The sequence below is a fragment of the Malaclemys terrapin genome, chromosome 3, assembly GCF_027887155.1.
Source record: "Malaclemys terrapin pileata isolate rMalTer1 chromosome 3, rMalTer1.hap1, whole genome shotgun sequence".
In the NCBI taxonomy this organism is placed as follows: domain Eukaryota; kingdom Metazoa; phylum Chordata; order Testudines; family Emydidae; genus Malaclemys; species Malaclemys terrapin.
The window spans coordinates 16,686,251-16,711,342 of NC_071507.1; the positions used below are offsets into that span (position 1 = coordinate 16,686,251).

At 40.6% G+C, this 25,092-nt stretch overlaps 1 protein-coding gene across 2 annotated transcripts in view; it reads right to left on the reverse strand.

Annotated features, from left to right (window-relative positions):
- Positions 1 to 1,942: 1,942 nt before the first annotated feature.
- SPRED2 (sprouty related EVH1 domain containing 2) overlaps positions 1,943 to 25,092 on the reverse strand; it is an 81,918-nt gene continuing 58,768 nt past the window's right edge. The window contains exons 5-6 of one of the 2 annotated variants that reach the window (XM_054023521.1): positions 5,243 to 5,392; positions 1,943 to 4,570 (exon numbers count right to left, since the gene is read on the reverse strand). In XM_054023521.1, the coding sequence (XP_053879496.1) occupies positions 3,920 to 4,570; positions 5,243 to 5,392 (801 nt within the window). In that variant the 3' untranslated portion in view covers positions 1,943 to 3,919. Of the gene's footprint in view, positions 4,574 to 5,242; positions 5,393 to 25,092 lie in introns of both variants that reach the window. The other variant, XM_054023520.1, reaches the window with a different exon arrangement.

Here is a 25,092-nt window from a genome sequence, read left to right on the forward strand (position 1 = left end):
CTCTCCTCTCTCAACGATGCGATTTTAGCATCACATCATAGCTTTTCTGATTGTCCACTGAAACTGGCAGGCTGATGGTAGGAGCAACTAGATACTCAGCAGTGTCGCTTAGATGAAAGCTGTCAGGCTCAACAGGATGGCTAGCTAGGCCAAACTGGAACGAGAAAATCTTCTACCTGCAGATTCCAGCTATTTTGGTATATGCAGTGGTCTTGTAAAAACAACAAGGAGTCTGGTGGCACCTTAAAGACTAACAGATTTAAATCTCTTAGTCTTTAAGATGCCACGAGACTCCTTGTTGTTTTTGTAGATGCAGACTAAGATGGCTACCCCCGACAGTCGTCTTGTAGTCACGTCTGTCCCAGGATATTGGAGAGATCATCCAGGACGGGACAAAGCCCCTTCCTGGAATTATTGGGGTAAAAATCTGGCTACTGAGGCAGTCTGAAAAGGGTGCTGGTGGGGTGTTCCTGTGATGTGGATCTTCCATAACCTTCTAACTTACCAGCTTCTTAGTGACACTCCTGGACGCAGTATTTCACCTCAGTCAGAACAGCAAATAGCCCCAAACCCAGCCAAGGACCTCTAGCTTGTTGCTTCCAAGACGCCAGATCCTACGTCTGAATTTCCACCCCAAGCAGTTCAAAGCTTGCCTGCCACCATTGCTGCTGTTGGGAGGCAGTCAAGGCTGCCATGCTTCACCTTGCTGTACAGTGCTGGAGACCCAGAGTTCCTATGATCTTAATTGGGCCTGCTACAGAAAAATCAAAACCAAACACAATGGGAAGCCTAGGGACACAAAGATGAGCATCCTAGGGGAATCTCCTGCTTCTTTGAGTGGAGATGAGACACTGGGAGACAGCCAAGTCTCTGAACAGCTCCACCCGCTGGCAGTACATTGTCACTCTAGACTAGAGGGAGAGGAAACTCCATACTTGGAAAATGAGGAACAACTCAGTTATAATAGAGCATCAGGTGCCCAAGAGGAAAAAATCCCCATTGACCTCACTGGATGCAGATTTAGGCCAATGCTGAATACAATCAAAAATCCCATGCTAACTGGAGGAATTGACATCATGTGTTCACCTGGCTTAAAAAAAAAAATTCTTCCTTTATCCCCTCCCATGATCAGTTTTCTCTTTTGTGTCACCCGTATTAATAACAATGCTGTCTCTATCTCATTTCCAGATTTGCAAATAATGTAAGCAGAAGCATTTTGATACGATGTATTTATATTTACATGGACTACGCTGATCATACATATTAGAAACAATAAAAAAAGTTAACTAAAATGTACATCATACACTTGTATATATATTTTTTACACAGAGGTAAAAAGGCTTATAAAAAAATCAATACAACAGGGTTTTAACTTTTAGTATACAGATACATTATGGATGTAGGCTTCAGGCACTTTCATTTGTTAATGTGAGCAATAGCTTGGAAAAAACCTCTTCACAACCAAAACAAATTTTGGTTAATGTTTTGTTACCACAGATACAAAAATAAAATCTGGAGAATGTCTCTCAAATGATTGATGTCAGTATTGCAAAGCTGACTGGGAAAACACTACACACTGTTCAGCTGCAGTGTGGAGACCAATGAGAAATATTTACAAATAACGCCTCCATTTTCTACCATTGTGCCCTTACACCATTGCCTTCACAATCCAAAGAAAATGCGTAGCAAGATCTACAAGTATTACAAAAACCAAGAGGGGTCGGGAAGAGGGATTTTTAAAAAGAAGACATACATAAAGGCTTGGAGTATGTCTGATTTAGTTAAATAAATAGGGGCACTTAATAGAGACTTGACAAAAAACTGTAAGATCTCTTCGTAGTGTTGTGCTTTGTAGAGGCAAGACCTTACAGATGTTTGTTTACATGAAACAACTTGCAAAAAAAAGATTGTTCCATCACATCTTTTTGAGGCTGGCTTGATGTTTACTAGACACCATTGAGAGATTTGTCATTTGCGATCAGGCACGAAAAATTTGTATTTCACTCAGTGAACCCAGACACGTTACACCAAGAGCAAAAAATCGATCCCTTTCTATCATCATTCAATTTTTTTGAACCTAAACCCAGCAACTGCTGCAAATTAAGTTTACCAAACTCTACAGTGTATAAGCACGTTGCATAATTAACGGATGGTTTACAAAAAGCTGTGATTAACTCTCAGCGGAACTGTTGGAACATTCCAACTCGAAAGAATGGCAAGCATTTCTTAAATCTATTTGGCAAAAATAAAAAGTTCCTTTCCTTTAAGACTGATGTCAATGTGCAATAAGAGGGAGGGAAGGGGCATGCACCCACTGGCAATTTACTGCAGAAAAAAATTATGGCAGGAACAGCAGTGCCAGCTTTGACAAGCCAATCCCTAGCTGCCTCAAAATATTCAGATTGTACTATGCTAGTTATAGCTAACTGATCTAAATCTTTTTTTTTTTTTAATAAAAATTATTTGGCTATTCCTTGTAATATAATAGAAAAATACTCTTTTCCCAGCTAATTACAAGCCTTGTACACAAGACATGACAGTAACATTTTTTTTTTTAAAGTATTCTCATCTTGCTGTATGCATAACACAACCCTCTGGATCCACTTTCAATATCTGGGTGGTGAGCTGGGAGGAGAAGGATGTAGGAGACACTTAGGCCCCAATCCCGCAAACACTTACTCATATGATGAACTTTACACATGTGAGTAAGTGCTTCTAAAGTTAATGGGACCACTCACATGTATAAAAGTAGCACATGCATAAGCATTTGCAGGGTCAGGTCCTTAGTCAGGAAACAGGAGTGATAATTACATGTAGGCTTTTTATTTTAAATACATATTCCGAGTTACTCTAACATCTGGATTTCATTGTGAATGTAAAATTCTCATGCACATGTATTTATTCTATAGAACAAAATTGAATTTAAAATTATTATTTTTCTGCATAATCCACCACTTGCTCAATGTTTCTCAAAATCACAATAGATTATGCTACTACTTTTGTGGTTGCACTGGCTATCTTGTTAATAATTCTTTGCATAACAACGAGAAGAATTTTTATTCAGCTGAAATATTAGTGTTTTATTCTCAAATAAAGACATAGCAGGGTAATGAAAAGTTCCTTTCCGTTATGTAGAATTCCAAAACTAACGTTTTATTTGCAAAATTATTTAAGAAAAAAGCCTAAATTTAAATTTCCCTTTCAAGTATTGGTCTGAAATAAATGCAGTTTGGATGACTATCAGATTCTCAAAAGTTAACTGAAATTAAGGCTCATTTCCCATATTCACTTAATATTTGAAATTTAACATCAGAGAAATAATTTAAGATGTTTGCCAAAAGAAATGATTATGGACTCTAAAGAGAAACTGCAGCTTACATGAATATTTTGGCTTTAAAAAACAAACAGTGATAGCAATACTGTGTTGTGGTACAAGTTGGTTACTAGAACACCTTCTATACATACAATAACTGATCGCAGGTTAAAATACTTTCTGGGTGGGATTTCATTCCATTACACTACATTTCTCAAAGTGCCAATGCTTGCTAGGTGTAGATGGTACTGCTCAAGGCAAGCTATGGCATGACAGATCCACATTAGAGATGTTCTAAAATCCACCACCATCCACAGTTCATATCTCAGAGTCCTTTTAACTGAAAAAATATAAACATGTACACGACATTCTGTTCGATTACAGATTAATAATACAAAAGTCTATGCTGTAGGTTAGTTTGTTAGAACACTTGAAGAGCAAATTGATGCAGAGTGGCCCCTGGAAAACCAAACATAAATGATCCAAGTGGTTTCTGGACTCTGTTGGGCACACAGGCTCCATCAAAATATAAAGGATTTGAATGCTCCAAAGCAACGTGCTCCTTAACTACAGGGAAAGCATAACACAATTTAAACTTGTGTGTAGTCATCCAGCTGCTTTGTGTTTCCCACCACAGCACCTGCACATAACCCCACAGTGGTAACAAGCCCGAAGGGGCAAGTAACAGCACATACATGGGGCAAAGAAGGACAAGGCGATAAGGGCCATCCACCGGAGGCAAAACTTTTCATCACTGGTGTCACATGAACAAGGGTCTGTATAGTCTCCTTCTGGATCAGACATACAGTGATAGAGCATACTGTCCGCACACCACATACAGCTGACTCGATGGATGCAACTTCTGACGCGGTCTGGTGCGTCCTGACACTGACCCCGCCTGTTTTCCTCATGATTGAATATGTCCCTGCAATACACGCACCGCGATCTCTCGCCATCTTCTTTCCGTCTTGGTTTGAACTTGACAGGCTGAGTCTTTATCACAGCACCCTTTATATCTTCACCCAGGTCAAAGTCTGAGCTGTCTACATAAGGATAATTGTAATCATGTTTTGAGGCATCACTTTTGGCAAAACGTACGTACGAGTCCACATCATCAGTGTCGATGTACTTCCCTTGTGACCGGGGCTGGCGGTAGTCCTCATAACCTGTCATCCAAATCTTTTCCCGAGGGTTAATGCGCACTATCTCCTCCTCATCATCTGGAAAGCTGACGTGTCGATAGGACCTTTGTATTGACTGCTGGAGAAAAGGCAAACAGTTTATTTTTCTATCAATGACTGGCAGAGGCTTTTGACATTTTTGATCAAGTGCTACTAAGCATCATTAGTGCATTTGGGAAAGAAATTTTAATCAGTGTTTTCTTAGTTTTTTTTTTTTAATTTCTCTTGATCATGCACATTATTAAAATGATAAAATTAACTTAATTTTCTTTTTTGTATGCAACTAAGCTTTGATTAACAAAATAGATAAACCACTTTCACTGTATACTGTGCCTCACTTTCTGCATTAGCATGGTGGTAACAACCTAGTACATGCTGTGACTCTACGTTGCAACAGAAAATAGCTTCAGAACCTGCATCCCATCTAGACATAAGGAAAGGCATGTTGCTCACTACGCTCCCTGTCCTGTCCCGTCCCCCCCCCACATATTTGTAACCACCACAGGAACAGAGCCCCAGGTTGAAAATCCACATGCCAGCTCAATGCTGCAGTTGTCTGTTGCAGCCAGCACAAGTGAATGTTCAAATTCCAATTTAAAAAAAACAAACAAACCCCAACCTCCTTTTCCAGTGAAAACTTTTAAAAACAAAATTCATAAGTCTCTTAATATTAGATTATTTAAGAACTTGATGCTTGAACTTTCTCACAGTATCCCTTTAAGTAAGCAGCAATTAATAAGAAGCTCACTTGTTCTAGTTGGTAGTGGTCAGAGCTATACTGGTCGTGAACGTGACCGTGAGTGCAAATTCTGCGATGTTCGCAGGATGTGGGAGACGCTAGTATCCGCAGAGGCTGTTCCCTTTTTTGAGAAGAATTAGAAGAGCTGTCGGTAGCATTCTATTTTAAAATAGAAGGAAAAAATAATTAATTCGTACATCCATATATTACTGCATATAGTTTGAGACACATGCAGCCACTCAGACATCTGCAATATTGGCAACACACAAAAGCAAACACCATTATACATGTAACCTGCCCCTACATTCTAGAAAAAAGCAGATGGATCTATATGTAGGTCATAGAAGTTGCTACCACAGACAGAAAATATAGTATGCCATAGCCTATGAGTGCTTGGTGACAGAACACAATTTCTATTTGCCTGGCATGTTATTGGTTGTGATGTACATTAGAAAGCAGGATGTTCATGCTATAACTCCTTCTGGATGGCAAAAATTAGCTGATTGCGTCATTGAAAGGAATTTAAATAGGATGCATTCAGACACTGTTAGGTGCAACTGATTTATGCACACAGACTAGATAGTCAGGCTGCAGAAGATTTAGTAATGGTCTTTTGCAGGTTTAAAAAAAAAGTCAAGTGGAACCTTCTTTGCAGTTCTCTAAGAATTTGCCTAACTCTAATGGGTCACAAACTACTTACATAAAATGATCAAGTTTTTTAAGCTATTTTTTAAAGTTCTCACCAATCTCAAAATTCAATGGATATTCTTTAATTTTCAAAAGATACGTCCAGTGTCGTCCTAGCCCAGATCTTGCTAGAGTCCTGAAGTTTTTTGGGTCTGATACTACTGCATCACTATGTTGCAATGAGTATCTCAACAAATAGGTGATACATCTTGATGGCAGTACATGATGTATCACAAGACCTGCAGGTTCATATTAAGATTATTTCTCCTGCAAGAGAAATTCCAAGGGGTCTTAATCAGCATCTCTATTTGATCATAGATTTGAGGATATAACAAACAACTTTATTTGCAATCTTGATTGAGAATTCTGAATCTGATACGAAAACAATATGCCCACCATATCGATTCAGACCATCCACTGAACCTGTTTCAGAAACTAGTCCAACTTTCCACCTGTACCATATATAATCCAGAGAGTGATTTATTTTACAAGTTCTCCCCCACTTGCATGAAATCCTTCATTGAATCAGCACTGAAACTGGCAGAAGTGCCAGTACACTTCATTGCACCTGTTTGCAGCCCTGCCAAGAAGCCTCGGGAGAGTGGAAGGAACGGATGGCAAGAGAAGTCACAAACATTGCCTAGATACCAATGAGAAACACTGTACTGTTGCATAAGCCTGGAGTTGTATCGATGCAGGTGTCTTGAAGTGTCAGAGAAAAATCCCTGCAGGATAACAATCCAAGGCCAACAAGAGTATGAAGTTGTTAATTAGTATACAGCCTATCACCATTTTTTGGCCTCCCATAATGCCATGGCACATGATTTTAAAAAGCATTTTATGCTGCAATTGATGTATGAGCTGGGATTTCTGTTGCCTGTGCGCTAGCAGTCTTCCCTCTCACTTCAGTCACTGCATGCCATCAGTACGCTTCTTGGGGATGCGTTTAGAGATGTGTGTGCCTCTGGGGCCATTTCACCGAAAGTGTGCTACACCATTCCAAACCATCGCTAGAGAGGTCTGTAGGAGGAACAATCTTCCTCAGAGCCATCTAGAACCAGTTCAGTTCCATTAGTTCATGAAGGTAGACCGTCAAACCTGAAACGGAAGGAGGCAACACTCTGTCCACATGGGAATACATTTCAGTACTCCCCCACCTCCACTCATCTCAAACACTAGGACTGCTGAAGAAGTTGAACTGCTAACCTCATGGCACAGTCCCATGACACTCATTGGTGACCAAGAAATCCCAAGCTGTTTCAGGCTTGTTATCCACATGGACGCTGAAGTCCCCAAGCACTATGATTAAATACTGGGGTAAGTGAAAATGTGAGTTACACTAATTTATAGAAGAAGTGTGTGTGTATAATGGGTCAGATACGGTTACTGGGGAAGAAAATACAAATTATCCAGTTTGTATGTGAAAAGATCTCTATTATAACTCTCCAGTAGGTTTACTTAAAAAAAAAAAAAAAAAAAAGCTTAACTTACATTTCCTTCTCAGAATTTGAGACGTTCCTTTTAAAAATGACTCAGTCATTTAAAATTTTAAAAGCCCAGTCAATCTATGTCATTAATAAAGAGTAGTGTGTTAATCATTTACTACAGTTCATTTCCGACTAAATGTCTTTGTTGCTCAAGAATGGCTAATCAGGTGTCTGAGTAATATCCTGAGATAAGCGCCCATCATGAACAAGATGTGAAAAGACTACTCCCTTACGGCAACAAAACTGGACTGGTCACCTTGTCTCTGCTGGCTTTTCAGAATAGTTTCGCCATTTGTGATGCAATATACAGGATGAATATATAAAGAAATTTGAAGATTCATGCTGAAAAGATGAAGCAATGCAATATGAGGCAGTGTCAGAAGTCAGCTGCTCAAGGGAAATAATGAAAGCCTTATCACTTGGGATTTTTAAAAGCAGACTGAATAGGGCACTAACAAAGTGTACTGTCAAAAATGATTCTTGAATGGTGCAATAAGCCTTTCTAGATTTTATGATTCCATAAAATAAAAGTAATCATGGTTTTAAAGTTAGTCAGGAGATACAAGAATAACAGCCTAAACATAATCTGAATCTATATTACATTAGCTTGGTTTTTTTTTTTTTTGTTAAAGCATAAACCATCACTAGCTGACCAATTCTCTGTGTTGCTTCACACTGCTTTGCTCACTTCCCTGTGCTATGCAGTCCCAGCTACTGAATCACCCATGTTTGGTTGGGAATGTGGGTGGGGACAGAACTATTCTCTCACGTCCCCTTCTCTCTGCCCATCTCATTCTTGTCGCTGAAGTGTCCCAGAGCCCCACCAGCCACCACAATTCTCAGACAGCAGGAAGATGCACTTGAGACACTCCAACATCTTTCCCCCAGCCTCTCTTTTCAAGTTGGGAAGGATGAGCAAAACTAAGCATTCCTTTTCATAAACAAGTTATTCCTCTTCCCACCAACCTCCAAGTATCCACAGGGATGGGGGGACTTCTCCTCTCACTAGCAGCAGTGGTGTTTAGGGGAGGAACCACTCTCTGAGGCTCCAGTGTGTGTGTGTGTGTGTGTGTGTGTGTGTGTGTGTGTGTGTGTGTGTGTGTGTGTGTGTGTGTGTGTGTGTGTGTGTGTGTGTGTGTGTGTGTGTCTCTGACTGAGAGACAAAGACGGGGCTAAGGAAAATGAATCTTTTGTCTCCCTCCCGTCCACTCTTTGGTCAAGGTAGTTGTAGTTTTGCATGTGTTTGAACTTGTATTGATGCGGGTGCCTTAAAGTGTCAGGAAAGACGGTCACTGCAGGATAACACACAAAGACAGGTGCACAGCAGGGTGAATAAGGATGACTGCATGGCTATCATCCTCTCAAGAGAGTAATTTTGAGGCCTGTGGAGAGCTGCAGAGCCAACTGGTCTTCATTCCCAAACAGGAGCAATAGTGGGTGATCAATCATTAGGACAATGTACCCTGCTCGCCAAGGGAGAGGCTGTTTAAGCAGTAAGGTCTTTGTCCCCCTCCTGGCCCGCCTAACGGGTCAGGAGATGCCAAGCTCTCTTGATTGACAGCTTCCTCCAACCGCCTACACATCTGTGAGGATCTCCTATGTGGAATCTACCCCTTTGTGTATTTACTATATTCAGATGCACTAATTTCAGGGGAGTAGCACAAGCTATTTCTTCTTATAGGACTCTCTTTATCCAGTTGGATCATTGGGGGGAAAAAATTGAAATGGCAACACCATGAAAGAAAAATCACAATGCCTGGGCACATAAAATAAATGATTGAACAACTACTGGTTTAAGTTTGTGTCTGCAGTTTCTCTGCAGACAATCTCTCCGGTTTACACTATCTTAATATTTTAGTTTGTGCACGATTTCAATGGCACAATCGGGGTGCAACCATTTTCCCAATGAAATCACGAGATGTCATTCTCCCAAGATTCCTTCAGTTAAATCTTATAAGAGCAAGTCCCCAATTTTGGACGGAGCTCTCAGGAAAAGACAAGTGCCTTTGCACTTTTGATTTTGGTGGAAGTGAGGGGAGAAGAAAATATTTGCTTCTTGTATCACAACACACACCAGTTCCTCCCTCATCAATGAGATTTTACAGAAATAACCTCCCCACCCACCAAGAAATATTTTGCAGGATCAGATTTTCAAGTCACATCTAACATTGTATTTTTTGTGCTTGTAAAAAGTCCAGGTTGAAAATCCCTTGAGAATTTGGGCAGTAAGGTGAGAGATTACAATAAATAAATAAATTAATTAAAAATTGTAAAATGATTTCAGGCAACAGCACAGGCATTTGTGAACATAGGCAAATTTAAGTGACAAAAAAATAAAATAAAATAAAATAAAATTAGCCAAAGAACACATTTTTGCCAAGAACTTGTAAGGTAAGTGGTTATTGTATAATCCTGAAAGTGATGCTGCATAAGGACAGATTTAAGAAAAATGTTGTACATTTAAAACATATAACTAAACAACTGCAGTAATATACAGAAACCTGAAGCAAATGTGGAGGAAAGATTATCTTTCCATGGAGTTCAGAGAAGATTTGAGTGTACACAGATAACAGTGGTTACAGTAAGCATGAGTTAGGATTTTGTAACACAGGAATAGGACTACAATTTCATAAATGATTGGACAGTTTCCTAGTCACTATTTATACAAATAGCAAAATATAAGTTTTGCAAGAATACCTTTTTGACTGTTGGAGTGGTAACATATAGTGGCAAAATTACTCCCATGACTGTGCTGTTAAATCAGCATAATTTAATGCAAAGTTTACATGGATTCTGTGCACAAAATCTTCTGATTAAACTGCATCTTAGTCTGCTTCTGGCATTATCAAGTTCTCTCTTACGTTGTACAAGGCTTGATTAAGGCTCCCTCACACTACCAGCGTGGTAGAAGGGGGCTTAGTATATATGAGAATCCAGCACAAGCAGTTTAATTAGAATGGTACATGGTGTCAAATGTGCATAGGGTAAAAGCTCTGAGCTTTTTAATGTGTTCTTTAAATACTCTTGACTAATTGTCAGTGATCCAAGGCGTCAGACATGTCTCTTAAAAGCAAAGGACAGAATAGAGTTTTCACAACAGAAAAAGCAATTTTAACAAACAAATTTTAAAGAAAGAAATTTGTGGGTTAAAGCCACCATTCTAATACTATCTATAATCCTCCTTTATGGTGTACGTTCTCATATCCTGGACACATTTGGTAAGGAAAGGTCTCAGTTTCTAACTTTCAAGAAGTTGATATAAAAAGGAGTAGTGAAAAAAGTTATATGGGATGTTGTTCAGAGGTTTGCTGACAGCAGTGGCTAAAGCTATCGCATGTTACTGTGATGAGTGTGGTACGACAACCTAGACATAAAAGAATGTTCTTTCAACCTACAAGTTCTGTTTATGAGACACCAGAGATTCTCTCGTTATTTGGGCATCTCCTGTTTCCTTCTCTTTGTGCCTTGCCTCTGCCTTAATAGATTTCTCAATAGCGAGATTAACTAGATAATTTCACTGGGAACATGGACATTGTCATGTACCTTAAAAATCACACTCTTTCCCTCTTCAAAATCTTTGGTGGTTGTTTAACTTAACCCTCTGTGCAAAGATGGAGAGCCTGCCCTTGTGAGGAGAGGGTACTTACAGCATGGTAACAAGCTTTGTAGTGTTGCCACACTGCATCGTTAGTATATTAGTAAGTACACAAGCAAGTGCTTTCAGTAGTTAATTTTTTCAGGCCTCGAAAGAGCATTCTGGTGATAGCTTATGACAGTCTGTAGAATCAAGTGTCGAGTCTGCACATTCTCATTTACAGAGATTTGCCGATGGTAGGCCAGGCCTATTCAGGTGACTAAACACCCAGTGTTACTTACAGGCTTATCTTTCAGAAATCTGTATAAACACTACCCAGGCAAGAGGAACTAATTGGGAAAAGAGCACTAGTGGGCGTGCACACACGCACAGAGAATGAGTAACTTTGTTCTGTGTCCGTCTGCTGGTAGGAGCATATAACACAAGAGATAATTCTACAAAACTGGCTATTTGGTGGCAACTGTCATTCCAAGGAAAACTAGAATTAAAAAACCTCAACAAAACTAAGTTAGCTGAGCTAAAAAATTGAGCACCCACCCCCACGTTAAAGCGTTTGCTCTTCATAACTTTAAAAAAAACAACCATGCATTCAGCTGCATACAGTTCAGCAGACTGAACTGATATTTTAAGTCAATAAGGGGGTCATTTATTTAATTATAACTATCCACATTATTTTAGCTGCAATCCATCACCAAAATAGAACTCAACAGCTGATGCAAACTTTTTAAATACTCTCACTGCATGCCTTGCAAATATGTCAAGCTTTGTTTAAAAAGGCAGTAGTATTTATTTATTACTAACTTATCTTTTTGCAGAAATAAGCAGAAGAGGATGAAGTAAGTGCCTACTTATAATTACTTCTGATTTGATTTTCATGAAACATCTACAAGATGCCGGGAAATCAGGCCCTTGACAAATCTCATGAAGCAGGTAGATGAGGGAGGAGGGTTATTAGATGCAGTCATTTACAATGGATTTCTACATTATGCAGAGTTAAATTTTCAGTCCCCCTCACTCAAATATCCAATGACACGTATTCTTCCTCTCCCTCTATTAGCAAAACATCTATAGAAAAAGTTGATTACTGTGAAATATGACAGTAACCCTCTTCCACTTCCTTAGTGAACCACACCAAAAGAAGAAGAGGATCGAATGGAAGTGTTTGCCACTAAAAGAAGTCGCTCTAGGTTTTTAATTTTTTTTTGTTTGGTTGCTGACATCAAAACACATTCATTGTTTAGTTTTAGTAAAATGTTGCAAAGAGATTTTCGTTCTCCTTTGAGAACTTTCTGCAACATTTAAGAGAATAAAACCAAATTATGGTTGGTTTAACAACTCTCCTGTGCACATTTCCAAGTAACCTAAAGTCTCTGCAGGTTTTCTTCAAGTTACAAGAGACAATGGGAATCAAACCAGATTTGTCTGTGTTTAAATAGCATGTGGAAATTATAACCTCTCTCCTGAAGAGTGGTGGTTAGATAGTCATTTGCCCTGTGGTTCTGAATCAACCCTCTTCCTGTCATCACTAAGACAGATGGTCCAAGCTAGCACCAGAGGCAAATTCCCCTCCCCCCACTTTAAATTACAGAGGCCAGGATGCCGTGGCCAGGGACAGCTTCATCCACTAATTCCAGATTCCACTTCCCTCCAGCATTCTCCTCAGGCTTCACTAACATTGTTGTGTTATACATTGAAAGGCAATTCCCTAATCCGTTTTACTGTGGTAACAGGAAGTTGTCAATCATCTCCTTGTCAGGATGCCAAGGCTGCCTCTCTTTCAAACCATGTTTACATGCTAAGTTTGGCCTGCTCAGTGTGTCACCTTCAAGAGCAGAAGGCAGAACTGAATGACGAGCAAGAAACAGAAATTTCTGATTGCTCCTCCGCACTGATGGCTAGCTCTCTTAATTTTAACATACGTGCCCCAGAGCCAAGGAAACTAATGACGTCTGTTTTAACATATCAGAAGAATAGATCACCATTTACAAATCTATTTTCTTATTGAGACCAACTTCCTTAGTTATATGTAATACATAACAGAAGTTTTCACCCTTTACTACTTAGTGAAATTTTCAAGTATCTTAAGAACCAAAAGACAAAACAAAATAAAAAATGTGTATGCATTTTACAGTTTAGATGTTAGTGTAAAGAGCTGTGTCCATAGATTAAAAAGAATCCTGACCAGAGGGCAGAATCAGATAAACCCTATCTTACATGTAGAACTATTATCCTTCCTGTTACTGACAGCAGTTTGGCTATGTTACTGTTACTCTACTCTCACTCACCTAATATATTTATTTCAGGATGCATACCGATCATATATACTCTTCTGGGTAACTTCAGCAGGATTTACGGAGAGGCAAAAGGCTATAACTGCTGACCCACGGTCCACACAAGATTACAGAACCAAGAGGACATCTAGTCCATCCCTGACTGATGTTGGTCTAACTTGTTCTTAAAAACCTCCAGTGATGGAGCTTCCACAGCCTCCCTAGGTAACCTATTCTAGTGATTTAATTATATACGAAGTATCTTACAAAAAAAAGTTCTCTTCCCCCACATCCTCCCCCATACCCTCCCACCCAAACAAAACAAAGCAATGGGATTTATTACTTTAACCAGCTGTGACCCACATACATTTTAGCAACAACACACCAAGGGCTTGTCTAAACTAGGATAAAAAGATATATTTCACAAATGGGTTGGCCAACATGTTTTAATACACTAGAGCAGTGGTCCCCAAACTGTGGGGGCATACCCCTAGGGGGGCGGAGAGGGACGTTTGGGTGAGGGTGCACGGCAGAGCCTGGGCCAGCCCCCACGAGGGGCGAAGAGGGAGTGCCACCCAGCTTCACTCTGCCCCTAGCCCAGCACAGCTCCGGTCCCAGCCCCAGCTCCACTCCGCCCCCTGCTTTGCCCCCAGCCCAGCTCTGCCCTCATTCCCTCTCTGCCCCCAGCCCAGTTCCGCCTCTAGCCCCAGCTCCTCCCCCATCCCCAGTTCTACCCCCGGCTCTGCCATCAGCCCAAGCTCTTCTGCTGAGCCAACTGTGCAGTAATGTTGGGGGAGCGTGGACAGATTCCATTGCTGGTAAGGGAGGGTGTGGCAGGAAAAGTTTGGGCCCCACTGCACTAGAGTATCCAGGACATGTTGGTTGGTGGTGAACCCCAAGGGGTGCCTAGGGTTCACCTTGACAAACTAGCACATGCTAAAACAAAACTTGTCCTGCTTACAATGGTGTTAAGCTAACACATTTTAAAAATACACCTTTTTTTTAAAGCTTACTTTAGACAAATTGAAAGGCTAAATCTAAACAAACTCAGTGTGCTGTTAGACATGATGTAGCCCTCCAAGCAGATACATGATGTCCGCTTCATTCTCTCATACCTGCTATAAAAATAGAAAGCTTCCGCACAACCTTCTCTTCTCCACTCCAAAAACCCCATGCTTAAAATCAGACCCACAATTATTTAAACAAACCAACAAGGGCAAAGAGATTTGGACTGCCACCCTTAACTATACTCTTTCTGTCTATATAGTGCACAGGTCCCCTGGGTAATTTTAAATAGCAGAGACAGATTGGACAGAGTTACAAAGTTGGATTCTCCAGTCTGCCAAGTTTACTTGTAGTGCTTATGCAGCACAAAATGAACTGAAAGTGGCTGGAAACAGCTAAGTTGACCCCTTCTCCAACCATGTTTCCATCCACCTCAGAACTTGCCTGTCAGTGTAACTGGAGGTTTGGGGCGTCAGAGTTTGTACATCTTCATAAAGTTTTAGCTACTGCAGTGCTCAAAATCAAAGTCCCACTTTCAACGAGCATCATTCAGGATCACCTTGTGATAAATCAAGTGCGAGTGCATGCCCTTTTCAATTGTCAGTGGTTGAGCGCAAGGGTGTTAAAAACCACAACTGTGGCAAAAGAAAAATAAAATTAAGACAAGCTGGAAATACCCTTTCCCACTACCTGGTTTGCATGGAGAGAGGTGTTAAAACATGCCCAAAAGTGTTTTGAGGCTAGATCTCAGATTTAAGTAGGGTCATTTCAATACAGACATTTGCACTAACAAATTATTTTTTGAACTAGAGAAACCAAGACACTTTCAAGCAACTGATATATGAAAGTGTGACTTTGCTACAATACATTCATTCAGAACACAGATTTATTCACCTAGGCGAGAGACTACAACTTTGAAAATAGTGACTGTTCAATTCGTTTTGACCTCCGGCAGCATTCAGAGCACAGGCCAAACTATGTACTTTATGATCTGAAGGAAGATGCATTTTTCTTTTATTAATTTTATCAGGTTAGAAATCTCAGATATAGGAGCATTACTCATGTGGTGGTTCTTGGTATTCTGAAGAATACCTGATTGCTTCCAATTACAATGATATATAATAAAGCAATTAAATGTAATACACAAAACCAAAACAATCAGCATATTAAATAGTATTACCATAGCCAGTTAACCTGAGGTGCTAGGCTCATGGGACTGGCAGGGCGTTCTTCATTAAAAAACTGCCCCCAAATTCCCACACTGGCAGTTAAATAAAAAAAGGCAAACAATATAAAATGCTGCCTAACTGGCACATCTTATTACAACGCTTACATGTTTTGGCAAGATACCACTGTAAGGAAACTTACATCACTGCAAGAGATCACTTTTCAATTTCCTACAGGATATATCACTGTCCTACTGCAAACCTGACTGCATATGCATATGGGAAGATAGAGAGCTAGGAAATGCACTATAAAACTGTTTTTAGAGAAGGGAACTAGAGGCAACAGAAGTTGCTTCTTTTAGGTAAGGAAAAGTAGTTTAGCACAACTAACAACTACTATGAATTATGGAAAAACTGCATGTTAGCATTTGTTTTCAATGCTGAATTTGTAAGCAAATCCATAAATAATATCTACAGTCTACACACTCTTTCTAGTAATTGATTCTGCTATTTGCGCCTCTTCACACATACAATAGAACCTCAGAGTTACGAACACCTAAAATATTATGGTTATTCTTTCAAAAGTTTACAACTGAATACTGATTTAATACAGCTTTGAAACTTTACTATCAGAAGAAAAATGCTGCTTTCCCTTTATTTTTTTAGTAGTTTATGTTTAACAGTACGGCACTGCAGAGACCATTCTGACTACATAAAGTCACTGAAGCACTGGTATGTAAGGGTACGTCTATACTACCCGCCGGAGAGTGATCGATCCAGCAGGGGTTGATTTATCGCGTCTAGTCTAGACGTGATAAATCGACCCCCGAGCGCTCTCCCGTCAACTCTTGTACTCCACCGGCGTGAGAGGCACAGGCAGAGTCGACGGGGAAGCGTCAGCAGTCGACTCACCGCAGTGCGTAGATGTAAGTACGTAGACTTCAGCTACGTTATTCACGTAGCTGAAGTCGCGTAACTTAGATCGATCCTCCCCCCCCCAGTGTAGACCAGGCCTAAGTGCTTTGTCAAGCACTTTGACATGTTTGGAGAATACTTTTCACTTCACCTGTTCCCTAAAACATTTTCAGAACGGTGTGGTGAAATTCACAGACAGAGAAATGGCAGGGTGATTTGGTGAAAAGGAATGGAAGTTATTGTTTTAAGGCCTTAAACTCATACAACAAAGAATGTGTGGTTCAGAACACTTTAGTGTTACCAATTCCATTTTCCTGTACTCTCAGAACAAAATCCAACTTCACTGTCCAGTAATATTAATTTGGTTGCTAAAAAAAGTTTTCGTTTTTTTTTAAAGTAAATTTTAGATGTTTTTTAAAATGTGACTACCTTGCAACCATCTTTCCAAAGGGTTAAGCTTGCTACATGTAAATAAATTGGGGAGAAAAAAATCAGTTAAATATGTTAGAATGAATCAGTTTTATGCACTGCATATCTATGCAGCTTTCACCACAGTAGATTTTATGACTGATCCTCTCTAATCTACAAACTGCAATGGAATATAGATATTTTATAGCTGGAACTATATGTTTATTCTTGTAGTTTAATCAGTTTAGGAACATAGGAATTGCCATCTCAGCTCATACCAATCATCTGTCTAGCTCAGTATCAAATGCTTCACAAGAAAGCATAACTTGCTTTTATTGGTTTAATTTTAATGTAGCTTTTTTCAACCTATCTACTAAAAAAAAAAAAATACTGTGGACAAAGGCAGAACCATGCCTTAACATGACACGGACGTGAATGAGAGAAGGTCCCACAGTTAGCAAGGGATTTAATTTTTGAAGTCACTTCCTACAGTAAAAATCTTTCCAACTAGTGGAGGTTCCCTGTTGATTGCCCAGGACTAGTTAGTAGCATAATTAATCTGAGAAAAGAAAAGAATCATACAAATAGAAGGAGCCTCAAAAGGTCATATAGTCCACCTCCCTCATGGTGAGGCAGGGCCCAGTATACCTACACAGGGGTAGGCAACCTATGGAATGTGTGCCAAAGGCGGCACGCGAGCTGATTTTCAGTGGCACTCACACTGTCCGGGTCCTGGCCACCGGTCCAGGGGGCTTTGCATTTTAATTTAATTTTAAATGAATCTTCTTAAACATTTTAAAAACCTTATTTACTTTACATACAATAGTTTAGTTACATATTATAGACTTATAGAAAGAGACCTTCTAAAAACGTTAAAATGTATTACTGGCATGCGAAACCTTAAATCTGAGTGAATAAATGAAGACTTAGCACAGCACTTCTGAAAGGCTGCCGACCCCTGACCTAGACCATCCCCAACAGGTGTTTGTCTCAGGTGGTCTTAAAAGCCTCCAGTGACAGGTATTCCACAACCTCCCTTAGTAACTTATTCCAGTACTTAAGCATGCTTAAATTTTTTTTCCTCTAATACCTAATCTAAATTTCCCTTGCTGCAGATCAAAAGCGATTATTTCCAGTCCTTCTTCAATGGACATGGAGAACAACTGAACATTGGCCTCTTTATTACTGCCCTGAATATATTTGATAACTGTTAGCAGGTTCTCTCAGTCTTCTTTTCTTAAGGCTAAACATGCCTTTATAAAAAAAAACAAAAAAAACCCCAACAACTTTTCCTCACAGGTCCTCTACTCTCTGAGCAGAGCAGAACAATATATCTCCCCTGTCTTAGGGTACGTCTTCAGTACCAGCCGTATCGGCGGGTAGCAATTGATTTATCCGGGATCGATATATCGCGTCTCGTTAAGACGCGATATATCGATCCCCGAACATGCTCACCGTCGACTCTGGAACTCCACCAGAGCGAGTGGCGGTAGCGCAGTCGATGGGGGAGCCGTGGCCATCGATCCCGCGCCGTCTGGACCCCAGGTAATTCGATCCAAGATGCTTCAGCTATTCGCATAGCTGAAGTTGCGTATCTTGGATCGATCCCCCCCTAGTGTAGACCAGCCCTTACATAGGATACTCCTGTTGATAATACACTCTGGTATATTAGCTTTTGATGCAAATGCACCATATTATCGGGTCATATTCAACGATTAATCCACTATAACCCCCAAGATAGAGGAGAACAAGAAATATCAAGTTGTAAGTTCTGTATATTCAGCACTTATTCATCCACCCACAAATCTTAATATTCTCTTGTATCTCTTTGCCACAATTGTATAATTCAAGAGGATTCCATTAGAGGTAATGCCAGGAAGCAGTGTCAAAACACAAGACATCTTAGTATCAATGGAAGGAAAAGAATTATCACTAAACTGAGGATAATACATGTACATGAGACTCATTATGAGGATGTAAACCTCAGTGGTCAGTCTGTTGGAACAAATAAAGACAGATATCTGGAAGCAGCGATGAGGCAGGAAGGATGAGAATTGTACTAAGATACAGGAACATTTGGCCAGTGTAAGTTTGGCATTCAAGTGCTGGATTCTGATGCTCAGTAATAAGTTTTGTTTAATGCAAAATACCTAAGTACCAAAAAAAAATCGTATCTACTTCTAAGTCTTTCGTTTTTGTTCTTTTGATAAAGCAAGGGGTTTTTTTTTGTTTTGTTTTTTTGTTTCTGAAGGAGGATTTGGGGAGGGGATCAGGTTCACTTTTCTCAGCTGGTATTTTCGACCCAAACGGAACAGCTGTGGTTTGCATGCGAGCCCAAAAGCAGACCTCAGAGGATGTGGGTGGGAGTGCTGAGCCCACAGTCATACGTACAGAACAGTAACAGGAACTAGGAGCAGCAGCTACGGTTGGTTGCTGAGCAGCAGGAAGAATATAGGCAACGTATTGCCTGATTTCACTGCTGTGGCTTTTCCCTGAACTCTGCCCAGCCTATAGAAAAGTCAAGGTGGGTGGTGGAACCTATCTAGTTCTCTTGTCCTTTGCACTGCCCTGTACAGAAGCACTTTTCCTTTTTGCCACTATGTCATAGCCCTGTGAAGGGAAGCCACAACCTGCTGCTACTGCTCAAGTTCCTGTCCAAACCAATGCAGGAGTTGGTGCGGACGGAAGAATCCTACCACTCAGGGCCTGTCTCCACCCTTCAACATTGTCCACAGAGAGTCCCCAGAACAGACTACACTGTTTTCAGACAAAAAAAAATTATATTCCAAATTTAAATACAACTTAAAAAAAATATCCTGTGGCCAGTAACAAATTCTTGAATGAGTTTCTAAGTATTATCTCTCTTTAAAAAATGGCAGTGGTTTTTTACAGGAACTAGCTGAGTGTGAACTGACACGCTAGCAAGAAAAATCAGATTTAGTGCATATTCAACTTACATAAATCTTATGAATTTTAATACTGGTGCCTGAGCGCACTTGAGACCCACATGGGAGATGAAAGTAGGGGAAAGGTTTCATGGCAAGGCAGTGGGACAAGATGTGTTTTTTAAATTATAAAACAATAAGAGAGGCAAAAAAAAAAAAAAAAGGCTGCAGTGTTAACATTTGACATAATCTGTAATGACCTGGAAGGTAATTGGGTCTGAGACCTGAACGGTTGTTAGCAGCAGCCAAACCACATGACAAACACCCAACAACCTCTCAATTTTTTCCACGGGCTATGGGAATTTGTGATTACACATGAATATTGAGAAAATGCAAGAGAAAAAAGGATCATTCTGGATACGGGCTATCTCAACTGAATGTTCAGTATACTAAGTGCAAGATCCAACGTATTCCACAGCAGGCTGGACCTAGGTTCTAGAACAAGGATTCTATCTGAAGTAGTTGTATGTTCCCCAACTCACTCCTTCACCACAGTATCTGAGCACCTCACAGTCTTAAAATGTATTTATCCTCACAAGTCCCCTGTGAGCCAGGGGAATACTCTGATCCCCGTTTTACAGATGGAGAACTAAGGCACAAAGACTTGCCTACAATCCCACAAGAAGTCCGTGTGGGAGCAGGGAATTGAACCCAGCTGTCCAGAGTTCTAGGCCAGCAGTATAACTAGGGCTCTACCAAATTCATGGTCCGTTTTGGTCAATTTCACAGTCATAGGATTTTAAAAATAGTAAATTTCATGATCTCAGCTATTTAAACCTCAAATTTCACAGTGTTGTAATTGCAGGGGTCCTGACCCAAAAAGGAGTGAGAGAGAGAGAGTGTGTAGGTTTGCAAGTTTATTGGGGGGGGGGGAGGGGGAGGAGTTGCAGTATTGCTACCCTTACTTCTGTGAGCTGCTGGCGGTGGCAGTGCCTTCAGAGCTGGGCAGCTGGAAAGTGGCAGCTGCCGGCCAGGAGCCCAGCTCTGAAGGCAGATCTGCCACCAGCAGCAGGGCAGACGTAAGGATGGCATGGTATGGTATTGAGTATCGGGGGTAGCCGTGTTAGTCTGTATCTACAAAAACAAGAAGGAGTCTGGTGGCACCTTAAAGACTAACAGATTTAAATCTGTCAGTCTTTAAGGTGCCACCAGACTCCTTCTTGTTATGGTATGGTATTGCCACCCTTACTTCCGCGCTGCTGCCTGCAGAGCTGGGACCTCAGGCAGCAGCCGCCGCTCTCCAGCCACCCAGCTCTGAAGTAAGCACAGAAGTAAGGGTGGCAATACCACAACCCCCCTAAAATAACCTTGTGATCCTCCTTGAACTCCCTTTTGGGTCAGGACCCCCAATTTGAGAAATGCTGGTCTCCCCAGTGAAATCTGTAAGTAGCACACAAAAGACCAGATTTCATAGTCCGTAACGCGTTTTTCGTGGCCATGAATTTGGTAGGGCCCTAAGTATAACCCCCATCCTTCCTCTCTAGAGTATAGATTCTGCAGCACTCTGGTGTAGCAGATTGGAGATTCTTCAGCAGTTTCATTTAAACTGAGAGGTTTTGATTAAATATTAAAATAGTCAGTACTGTAGCATGTGTTAGAATTTGATACCAAAGTACCTATTTTACATTGGCATATTAATAACTGTATGTGGGAGGGGGGAGAAAAGAGAGAAAGATTTTTGCATTTACAAAACAGAACTATATTGAGGAAGTTGTCAAGGGGAAAGCTAGAGAGTTTTTTGCCACTGGGTCCACTTCTGGCACGCAGAAAGGCTATTTGGATTTATATGATACACAGATCAGACCAATGTTTCTGCTAAGATTGTCAACAGGTTTCAGAATTAACAGCCACTATTTATTTCAGTGGGCTGTTTACACTGCTCAGAGCTATTGCTTCCCGCACTCTGCAGACTCAGGAAGACACCACTCCATCGTCCAGTGGACTAAGTTCTCATTTTTCAGCTGATAATCATATGGGAGAAAACCTTTTTTTTTATTTTAAATTTTTAAGAAAGTGAAAGCTTAGATTTTGAAAAATAATTCTCCAGCAAGGGGTGGAGGATTCAGCTGTAAATTCTGTGGCTGCAGAAGCACAGAATACATTGTGTCCTGAAGTATAAGTGCTACTTACGAATTGAAGAACATTTAATTGAGGAAGGCAGTCTGCATGCAGACTGGATTAGTGGAGGCAAACAGAACAATCCCAGATCCTTGGAAAGACAGTGCTCCCCCAATGGAAACAGAATGGATGGCTAGCCTTACTCAGATTGCATCTCTTGAGAGGAAACTTTATAATACACAGGGACATGTGAAATTTATTTGCAAACATATGGAAAACATTTATGGATTCTAGTGAGGGTCTGGAATTAAAGTAATACTATTATATACTATTGAACCTAAATGAAGGTTTCATCTTTAAAACAAGCATTTTACCTGCAAGCCAGTCATTTGTAGTCTTCAGGGTGGTTTGTTTTCTGTTTAGGTATGGCTTTGGCTTTCAATGCGGGAGGGAAAATGTATGAAATAATTATAGGCCTAATTCCCTCATCCCCACCCCCTCCGCTTACTTCCAGGCATATTATTTACTACTACACATAGTCCCACTGAAGTCAACAGAACTAAGCATACAAAAGCACTATATCCTGTGGTATCCACTGGAAGGATCAGGCTTTGGTGCCTATCTATACTAGGGATTTTGCACTGATATAATTACACTGGTAATTTAAACTGTCAATGTAGACACACCTCAAACTGGAGTAAGCCACACTGGTGTAACTCTGTTTTACACCAGAGTACTGCATCTAGACTGGGCTTTTGCATGCATATAGCTATATTGATACAAATATCCCCAGTATATACAGGTCCTTAGACTGAACAGATTATGGTTGGGATTTTCAAAAGTGCTTAAGTGACTTTTTGTGCTCTCACATCATCTGGGCACTTTTGAAAATCTCACCATAGGTATGCTTTTTAAGTTGTTACTGTTTTATAAAATATATAAGTACACTAAGAAGAAAAGTAATGCATCTTCATCTTGAAGCACAGTGGAAACCAAACTCAAATGGCAGAAGCACTACTGTTAAGAATACTTCTGCAGTGGTTGAGAAAACAGGTGCACGGGAGTTTAAGAGGCACGTAAGAGAACGTTGAGGACGTCCTACTAGTGCACACAACAAAGGTAATTTTTCTTCATTGTCTTTCAGTTTTAAAGGACTAAACAGTAAGCACATAAATAAATAAAAATAAAAAATCCTAACCAAAACACAATTTTGGGGCCTGAGAAGGTCCCCTCACTCTACCATCATAAATCCCGGCTCCCTGATGACATGAGCTATAAATTAACAGTCCCAAACCTCTTAAAGATACTGGAAAGGGAAAGGTCTTTTACTTGAAGTCTTTTACTAACTTGGACAACCAAAGAGGACATCTTGACACCAACACTCATTGACTATTGGAGCAATATCATAAACTGTGAATGGATGGCTTAAATGGTGGCAGAGTAGCCAATCATCTGATACAAATGCTTTCCTGCTTTACAAGTACAGTAAAAGCTGTTTTATCCGGAACTTCACCAACCAGAAAGCTCTGTAAACTGGCATTTCTGATCTTGATTGAAATTCTGGTATATAGTCCAGTGCGGGGTTCCAGATCCAGGGGACGGGGGGGGGGGGGGGGGGGGGGGGCGCGCTCACCTCGGGCAGCTCCCCGCAAGCAGCGACCTGTCCCAGCTACTCCTAGGCAGGTGGCTCCGCACTCTTCCCCTGCCCTACCCCGAGCTCTAGATCTGCAGCTCCCATTGGCTGGGAACTACAGCCAATGGAAGCCGCGGGGGTGGCGCCTGTGGGTGCTTGCGGGGAACCGCCCGAAGTGAGCGCCCCTCAGATCCAGCACCCTGCACCCTCTCCTGTGCCCCAACCTGCTACCCTGAGCCCCCTCCCACACCCAAACTCCCTCCCTCTTACTTAACCGGCATGTTTCACTTACCGGCACCTCCCATTCCCCCAACATGCTGGATAAAACAGCTTTTACTGTACTATGGATTACATGAGATTCAACGTTACTGTCAACTGAGTGTCACAAAAACAGCCTTCTGGAGACTATCAACAGCTACAAAAGACAATCCAAAGCATAGCCATCTACAGCTAGTGAAAAATGGCCCTGGTCCTTGGAAACCCAAAGACCTAGCAACCTTACTTTTAGTACATAAATCAACACTATCTTCTTGAGATAGCTGCCAGACAGACTGAAACAGAAGAATCTGAGGCATAAACTTCCACCATTCATCTTAAGTGGATGCTGATCACAACTAAGTTTTGACTACTTGCATGCTAACATTATCCATAAACGTAGCCTGAAGTACACCACGTAGCTTGAATGTTTCAAGTGTAATTATATGAAAGAGGTGAATCTTGGGTCCCGCCTGCCAACAAGTCTGAAGGTGCACACGAATAACTCATCACTTTAGTAATAATATGTGCCTTGCATGGTGTCAAGTATCAGGGGGTAGCCGTGTTAGTCTGTATCTACAAAAACAACAAGGAGTCTGGTGGCACCTTAAAGACTAACAGATTTATTTGGGCATAAGCTTTCGTGAGTTGCATCCGAAGAAGTGAGGTTTTTACTCACGAAAGCTTATGCCCAAATAAATCTGTTAGTCTTTAAGGTGCCACCAGACTCCTTGTTGTTTTAGTAATAATATGTGTACAGATACCTAATATATGCATACCTCATTGGGGGTCAAATGGGAAAAAAATTAGTTTATTTTTCAGATCTGGCTTTGAACACTGAATGTTAGATTGATGGTATATTTAAAGTAGCTGGTGCACAATTTATCCAGCTTTCCTAACACAAACATTAAACTACAGTACTTCCAACATCTGTTCCTATATAAAAGCCAAAGCACCCCAACTTTCTATTCACCTAGACTCTAGACATGGGCCCAAACCTAAATATTATGGACAAAACCATGGGAATTTTCAGGCCTCAGTTACTTGCATTGATCCATCTGGTCCCTCGACAAATTGGACTGATTTTAGGAAGAACTTAACTATCCTTAACTATTTTCTGTATTTCCTTTTAAAGCACTTAAAGAGAAATGTAAATGGAATGTTGATTTGGCAGCTTCAACATCTCTAATGGGGCTAACAAAGCTGACCTGTACGCATGACAAGTTTTGAGTACCTCTACTTTACAACAAACACTCAAAAGCAATACAGAAGCCTGAAGATCTGTATGCATTTCAAATGGCACCAGAGCATTGTTTTCAAGGATCTTGTAACTTTTGGATAAATACTACAAAACAGTAAAGCACTCTGGCTCCAATGAGGCCTCACCCTCTTCCATCTCGGATTCTATAAATCACTTCTGGCAGGTAGCTGGGAA